Source organism: Phyllostomus hastatus, unplaced genomic scaffold (genome assembly GCF_019186645.2).
Source record: "Phyllostomus hastatus isolate PE091 unplaced genomic scaffold, TTU_PhHast_1.1 phas_scaffold_585, whole genome shotgun sequence".
In the NCBI taxonomy this organism is placed as follows: Eukaryota; Metazoa; Chordata; class Mammalia; order Chiroptera; family Phyllostomidae; genus Phyllostomus; species Phyllostomus hastatus.
Window position 1 is genome coordinate 14,100,826 of NW_025334037.1, and position 8,653 is coordinate 14,109,478.

General features: G+C 42.0%; 1 protein-coding gene across 1 annotated transcript; it reads left to right on the top strand.

Moving 5' to 3' along the window:
- The first annotated feature begins 341 nt into the window (after positions 1 to 341).
- Positions 342 to 6,011, top strand: FIBIN (fin bud initiation factor homolog). Its single transcript, XM_045825764.1, has one exon. It carries the CDS (start codon positions 735 to 737, stop codon positions 1,368 to 1,370), a length of 636 nt encoding a protein of 211 aa, XP_045681720.1. The 5' UTR covers positions 342 to 734; the 3' UTR covers positions 1,371 to 6,011.
- Positions 6,012 to 8,653: the final 2,642 nt, after the last annotated feature.

The following is an 8,653-nucleotide window of genomic DNA, read 5'->3' on the forward strand; positions in this document are numbered from 1 at the left end:
AAGACATACTCGTTGAATCCCATCTCACCAATCCTTATTTAAAATGTGAAATGTCATTTCTCTAGGGTAATCACCTTTCCCATAGCAAACCAGTCTTGTTGTTATGGGAATTCTACCTATCCTGTCCCCACTTTTTCCTTCAAGCCAAATTCTTATTTTTAGGGTCTCCCTTCCAATCTTTAAAAAGAGACCCTGTACCTTTAATAACAGAGACCTGATGAGAGGTTTCTTTCCAAACTTGTTCCCTGGCTTCCAAGTGACGAAACCAGCTGTAATTTGAGAGCAGAGAGATCCTCAGGATATCATTAGCCAAAGGAAAAGCTCCGCATTCCCACCCAGTCCAGAAGTTGAAATAGTACCAGAGAGCAAGAACCAGTCTTTCTCTCCAGCGACAGGCTCCGTCTCCCTGCTGCGAGGGAAAACTCCGAGAGTGAGCTCAGGCGACACAGCCAACATCCCGCCAGAGCCCTGCGATCCCTGCGGAGTTCCAGCCTCCCAGCACATAGCGCAGCAGCTCAGAGCCTGGTGCATCTTGCGGTGCTAACCCTGCTACCCAGGCGCTGGTGCCACAGCCACATGAAGCCTGCTGGGGAGGTGGAGACAGGGTGCAGCAAGCCGGTTGGGACTGAGGCTGCCGCCGTCTCAGGGAGGCGCTGACTCCCAAGGGGGACCCCTTTCTCGTGCACGGGCGAAAAGTCTTCTCCAGGGGTCCCCTGTCATCCTGAACATACAGGATGGTGTTTCTGAAGTTCCTCTGGATGGGTTTCTTCTGCCACCTCTGTCAGGGCTACTTCGATGGCCCTCTCTACCCGGAGATGTCCAATGGGACGCTGCACCACTACTTTGTGCCCGATGGGGACTACGAGGAGAACGATGACCCGGAGAAGTGCCAGCTGCTCTTCAGGGTGAGTGACCACCGGCGTTGCTCCCAGGGGGAGGGGAGCCAGGCCAGCCGTCTGCTGAGCCTCACCCTGCGGGAACAATTCACCGTGCTGGGCCGCCAGGTGGAGGACGCTGGGCGGGTCCTGGAGGGCATCAGTAAGAGCATCTCCTATGACTTGGACGGGGAAGAGAGCTACGGAAAGTACCTGCGCCGGGAGTCCCACCAGATCGGGGATGCCTACTCCAATTCCGACAAGTCCCTCACTGAGCTGGAAAGCAAGTTCAAGCAGGGCCAGGAACAGGACAGCCGGCAGGAGAGCAGACTCAATGAGGACTTCTTGGGGATGCTGGTCCACACCAAGTCCTTGCTGAAGGAAACGCTCGCCATCTCTGTGGGGCTCAGGGACAGATACGAGCTGCTGGCCCTCACCATCAGGAGCCACGGGACCCGACTAGGTCGTCTGAAAAACGATTATCTTAAAGTATAGGTGACTGGGCACCCTGCCTGCAGAGGGTACCAGATCTACCCTGCTGTGGAGGCTGGGGAACAGAAGACAGGGCTGACATTTCCCTTATACTTACAATTTTTTCATCCAGATTTGCACTTGGAGAATAATCTGAAGTCCTCTTTGAAAGAAGTGGGAGTTGAGTGGTTTTGTTTTACCTTATTTATGTGCCTGCCATTGATTTGCCACCTGAAAAGTTTTAAGCCATGCCTCCCACCTTTCCTACAGGCTTGATAACTGCAGAGACACCTGTTTCAGCCACACCTAAAAGGGCACAAATTATGCAGTGTTTAGCTGTCCCGTCCTGGAGATTTTGTGGAAATACTCAGAAAGCTGTGTGCATACATAGCTCCTTTCTGCTTTCAGCCGTGTCTCAGGGGCTCTGAAAGCTGTCAAGGTCACCTGTGTCTCGGATGGGGACTGAGGTGTGCTCTGCGTCTGCATCTGCGTGCTTGCCTGCAGATGGAAGTTGCTTGTTTCTTCCTCACCTTTTCTCTCTTATTTATTACCATGATCTCTAAGGTTTTGTTTTTAGGAATTTTTTTTTGGTAAGAGTATTGGCCAGCAACTATATGCGAATCTTCCTTTGCAGGAAGATGTCTGAAGTGCTTCAGTGGTTGCGTGGCAATTAAAGCGACCACATTGAAGTCTCAACTTTGTGGTGGTTATGCACACGTGTTCATATGTTGATTTGCTATGTCTCGCATCGGATGTCTGTGTCATCAGTGCTACATATGGTCCACTAGGAAGAAGTAGGTTGATTGTTCCAAAGTGCCCCCAAAGGCCTATGATTTAGTTTACCAATGTATTCTTTCTCATTTGGGGGAGTTGCTTCCGTTTGTTTATGGAAACTTGTACTTCAGGTAGGGGGAATTTTAATAACTCCTTATCCAAGTTTTATTATTCAGACAATAAATATGTTCTCATGTAATGCTGGCTTATTTTCTAATTTCTATCTGTAACTTTTTAATATGGCAAAGAGGGGCCAATACAACAGGAAAGAGAAGGATGGGGTTTAAGCCAGTTTACTTAGAGTGTATATTAAAGGCAGAAGGACAGCTACGTGTTTGGCAATCCTCCATTCCCAGGCCATCCTTACAATCTTCAAAAGAAACAGAAATCTAGGCCAGGCCAGAACTTGATCTCTGCTGGTCTGCCTAAAAACTCCAATTTTCTCCAGTTTTCCATAGAATCAACTGGAAAATTTTATGACAGGACTTCTAACTTATGTGCCCTCATAATGTACAGGAAGGAGGATCCCATTCACTGTTATAGGAGCTACGATGATGTTTAGTAATTTTGAAACCAGGTCTATGTTATTTAATTGATGCTTTAAAAAGGTGAAAATGCACTTTATTTTCATGTCTTTCCCTGGTCAATTCTCATCCTCACTTAAAATTGCTTTCTTTTTACACACACACACACACAGAAGAAAATAAATAAATGTTCATAATCTACTCTTCAACGATGAGCCATTTTTTCTCTTCCATGCACAAGAATCCAGTTTTGATTTCCTGTGAAGTGTCCAATATTTTCCTGTTACAGTAGGGGAAACTGAGTCCCAGAAAAGGACTAATCCTCAGCTAGGTGCAACAGTTCAGGTGTCTTAGATTTAAGTATAGAACTTGCCCACACTGCTCTTTTCAAGATACTAAGAGACGAGAGGAGCGGCCTGAGACCTGAGCCTTTGCATAACTATGTTGTTGTTTAAAATAAAAAACATACGGAATAATACTTAAACTAATCATTTATAATTTCATCACCCAGAGCCTGCTTTTAGCTGCCTCTAGATTGCTGTGTGGTAAGAAGGTAAATCATCATTTGAAAGTATTTCCTTCTTTATTACAGGAAAGATTAGGATAAAATAACAGCATAAGCAAAGGACATGATATTTGGTACGTAAATGATTATAGTTTGTAGTCACAACCCTCGTGTCCCAAAGTTTTCATATCTCTCACTCTACAGCACTCAAATCTAACCCTTGGAGGTATTAAATGTCATCTCCTAGATTTTTCCAGCTGTAACAGAAAGATATGAATGTGTGGTATGGACGGAAAACTGTTTCCTCAAGCATACTAATTTGAACCAATTGCTAGTGGTTACATACAGTACTAATTTAAAAGACACAGATGTAAAGACTGCCGTCGCCAATTAGAGATGTCTTCCATGATTTCAGGGTGGGGAGGGGTGACACTTCTGGTCCAAATTTGAAAATTCTGGCATAGATCATGGACAAGGTTCTTGCCAGTGCTAACAGTCAGTGCCTCCTACAAAACCAGAATGAAATGATCTGACATTGAATCATCCTTTCATGGCAGATGAACAGCCAGTAATCCCAGAGTCTTCTATGAATGGCTCCAGAGGGCTAGGGGGGATTTCCAGGTGGGGAGAGAGAGCCCTCCTGGACTGCGAACTCAGACTCAGAGGCGAGCACCGCAAGGCCTTTCCAAATCCTCCCGGGTGGGGAGCCAGCGCCACTGGGGTCTGTCCTCCCGGCTTCCCAGCTGTTCTTGTTAGGACTTCATCACTCACACGGTGACAAATTCTTTTTCGAAGTAGTGGTTCTTTAGTTCTTAGATCATGCAATATTCTGAGAATCTGATGAACACTACATACTTTCTTTCCTGAGAAATCTACTTACAAAAGTATCCATATGACTTAGAATATTTGTTATTTTTATAAATATTTGTCAATCACTTAATATGCTTCAGGCCCTGGGTTAGGTTACGGGTATTTCTGGGATATGACAAGGCCTTGGAACTTCATCTAGCCAAAAATTTTTTAAGCCTCTTAGATTCTTAGTTGAAAAAAGATGCATTCATTATTATTATTTGTAATAACAATGAAATAGCTAACTTCTTTGAAAACTCATATTATTGGTCCGGTCCACTGCTAAGAACTTTGCCAGTTATTTCCCTTAGTCCCAACAATAAACCGTATGAGGGAAGCATTTTATAAAAGGAGTTAGTACATGCTAAATGCTTAGCATAGCACCTGATGCAGAGTAAATCCTCTATAAATAGTACTTGTTGTTACTGTTATTATTGTTATCATTTTATTTATAATTTAGGCCCAGAAACCCTAGGTAATTTTCCCAAGGTTAAAACTGTGTGTTGTCTTATATACTTCGCTATGTTGTCACATTTCAAAGTAATCATTGTCTATTGGGATATATAATCAAACAAAAGAAGAATGTGAAGTGTCGTGGTCCAGTGAGGCTGACAGCTGTCTCTCCAAATGCTGTCCCCTGTGGGCCAGTCAGCCCACCTCCTGCAGCAGTTTAGATGTCTGACTACTGTCAGTCAGACACTGAGTGGCTCCTCTGTTTACAAATTCCTCATTGATGCTTTCCCTGTATGATTCAGTTTAACACCGCTAATCCTTATGCTCCCAATCTGACCATGTGAAGACTTCCATATGTCTACTTTGAAGAATGTCTCCTTTGAAGATAGGTATCTGTCTATCTCCAGTCCCCATAAAGAACACCAGGCCACATTAGCCCCTGCAACAACCAAAGCCACGCTCATGGAAGCCGGCAGAAGCAGGTGTGTCACAGATGGCACCATCCCAGGGTTTGCATAAGTTTCACTGCCTTTTAAATTCTCGTTTGTAACTCTGCTAAAGAAACAGGCTCAAAACTTTCTGAGACAAGCCTGAAACTTAGATTATAAACTATTTTAACAAGTAATAAAAATGTCCATGAAAACCCCTTCAACATATGAAATCAACCTAAAGGGTAATATGGTCAAATTTCCTTAGGGTACTTTACAGAGGATGATTATTAAAATCTTCTTGATAAAGAATACTTGGATAAGAAACATAAATGTGAAATGTGGTTTATAAATGTTCTAATGTAAAAGAAAAACAACATAAGTCTTAGAATGAAATACAGAAATGTGAAACAATAATTCACTAGTACAGACAATGAGATTCTGTGAATCATCTCAATAATTTTGGAATTGGGATAGTCCTCAAAAATACTTTTTCTTCAGTCAGAATCCCAATGGCTCTGTCATTCATCAAACATTTTTACAGTGCCACGACACGAGGTGCCTGGGATAGAAATAGTATATGAGCATGTGAGGAAATGATGCCGAAACACAGAATTAGTGTGTCAGCATGGGAAACCAGCACATGGGCAGATTCTACGGGAGCTTAGCAAGAGTCTAAACCAGAACTGTTTGGAAAATGTGAACCATTGTAAATGATGTAAGGATTGATATAATCGTACTTTTTAGAGACATAGCAGTGTCATTACTGGAGTTGTAGTTTTGTTTTTTAAATAACTTTTTTATGGTTATATAGTTCATTCCTAATGAATCCTAATAACATGGTAAACAGCATAACACCAAGAAGATAAAATTGTTCATATGCTCAAACTCCCCTGCCGTGCAGAAACTATTTGCACTCTAGTGTTCACTCTTTCAGCACTTTTCACCCATATCTTTGTACATATTTTTTCTTTACACAAACTGTTACAATAATACCTTGTTTTAGAGCTGATGTCTATTTTACATGTTAAATATGCTTAATTGCTTAAGTCTTTTTTAAATACTTAAATCTATCCACAGCACTTCAAGAGGCAGAAGTTCTGGGTTCTAGATCTTGCCCCACCATATATTAGCTGTGCAACTTGGAAAAAGTTCCTTCAATGTTGTAAAATTCCTTCTCTTTGTTACAAAATGGAGATAATAATAGCTAATATTTATTAAACGGGTACTGCTCAAAATGATTTCCGAACATTATTTTATATAATCCTCCCAGGATTGTATTTCAAATGGGTGTCATATTCTCTGAACTTTTTGGATGAGGAAACTTAGGCCCAAAGCAGTTAAGTGACTTACCCAATGTCTCACAGCCAGACAGGAACGGAGTCAAAGGCAAGTGGTCTGACTCCCGTGCTGCCGTTTTAAGCACAAGCAATGCTGTTCCTTTCTGAAGGCAGGAAATGGGATATATTTCTTGACTCTCTTCCTATTCTAGGATCTTCAATAAGTGGCCTGTGAAATAAATATTTTCCTTATATTCTTTTCTTAATTGGAAAAATTCAAACCCAATTTCTTTCAAAGAACCTTCTTTCTCTGCTTTACATTGGGCAAAGCATAAATGTCTTAGACCTACATGCATGAGGCTGACTTTTTGCCCAAGAGCCACTGGCTTCTTGCTAAATATCATATTTTCCTAGCACTTTCGCATGTATTAGCACATGTGATCACAATACATGTTACAGATGCCAGTCTGTCAGGAAAGTCTGTCGTATTCAATACTTGCAGACAGTAGCCCAGCAGTCACAGCTAAAAAAGTTAGTCAGGACTGACCCAGATATAAAGACTCCTTGTCCAGGCATCACTTTCCTTGCAAGTCTGCCTGTCACTCATGTATTCATTCCTTTAAAAAATTACTGAATGCTTACTGTGTATCATCAGTCCCTGTTCCAGGATACAGCAGCCAAAAAAAAAAAAAAAATCCACGGCCTCCTTGATGTCACATTTGAATGTGAAAATTTAATGAATTCATTAGGACTTCTTTAATGGAGGAAGAGATGACAAGTAAACTAAAAATATATATAATAGAATATTAGGCAGTGATATGTATACTGTTTTAGATAAAACAGTCAAGAAAGACCTCTCTGAATAAGTAGAGCTTTGAAATGAGCCTTAAATCTTGAGTAGAATGACAAGAATCTTAAGATTAGAGGAAGAGAGTGTTCTTGGTAGAAGAACAATAGGAGGAAAAAATCCTTCAAGCAAGTTTTTATGCTTGTTAGGGAGGAGTGTGGAAGCCAGTATGACCACAGCACAGTATATCAGAGAAGGAATTAAAGAGCTTGAAGTCAGAGAGAACTGGGGCCAGGGAACATAGGAACTAGGTGACCATCATGAGAAATGTGGGTATCATTCTAATTTCGATGCACTGGATATCTAAGGAGAGCACATACTAGGATATTAAGAAATAATATTTGGATATTATAATGATCTAATTTCCAGTTGGATAATATTCTAATTTCAGTGCACTGGAGATGCAGGAGAGGAGTGATGTGATCTGATTTACACACTCTGGCAGAGGCAGCAAGCGGGGAAGCAGGAAGGCTCCCGTCATGCTGACTAGAGATGGCAAAGGTTTGGTGGCAGAAAGAAACCAAGAACTGACCTTGATCCTTACAAATGTGTCCTATTATTGCTTTTGTCCCAGAATAATGCATCATTCTTCCCAACCTTGTGCATTGATCCAATGCCCCGACTCGGCTCTGTTTCTTCTCTACCTGCCCCTTTGGATCTGATGTTAGTAGTGCCTCTCTCAGATTCCTTACTACTTTATGCTCCCCCACCAAGGTAGCTGGATATGCATGAATCGGATATGGTTGCTCTCCTGACACATGAGGCAATATATGGACCCTGCCCAACCCCTCTGACTTGAAGCCCCACGTCTAGCCCACCAGCCCAAGCCCCATCTACCCTATTTGATAGGCTAGAATGAACAGACCTGTGAAAGTGGAGATTTTCACTAAATCTTAGGAATGTATCACATGATTGACTAATACACAAAAATCAATGGGATTACACTGAAGTTTAGACATCTCCCTTTTATTAATGATCACTAGCATCATCAGTGCATCTCTATTTATTCTTGATTTTTCTTTGTAGGAGCTTTATGTAGATGAGCTCTATCTAAATATAAAACTTCTGAAGCTTTCCAACGACTTCAAAATTTTTCATTGCCATGTATTTGGTAAGATCACAGAGCATCTTATTTTGACACTAACAAACACTTACTTCGATGACTCGCATATTTCTCCGTCTCCCTTTTTTGCTTTTCCATGAGAAATAGAAGATATTTTGTGTGTCAACAGCTTGCTGTTTACAGAGAGGAGCCTGACAGTTATGATTAATGAGGTAAAGCCTCCGTGCTCCGGGGTTGGCAGTAATGGCTTGCATTTTCCAGTTGTGAAAAGTTTCCTCCTGCATGCAGTTAAAGCAGTGTTTCCTTAACGTCTTCTCTTGCTTTGATCTTTGCCCAGCTCTTATCCCAAGACGAAGCAAACATTGGGGTGCCTCCTTCAACTTTCTAAATCTACGTTTCGCTGGCAGTCCCACTGAGTCAAACCACTAACACTTTCCACATGATTCGACTATGGGTTAAATTATAAAGAGCAGCAAACCTAGTGGGTTCACTTTGTTCTGAGGTATGTTTTTGCTGCCCCTTCAAGTGTCAGTTATGTCCTGCCCTGGTTTCCCCCTCCCTCTTGCTTTAGCCAAGCTCTTTCT

What these genes read in the sequence shown, in the direction of transcription:
- FIBIN (XM_045825764.1), top strand. Translation starts at nt 735, where the DNA reads ATGGTGTTTCTGAAGTTCCTCTGGATGGGTTTCTTCTGCCACCTCTGT.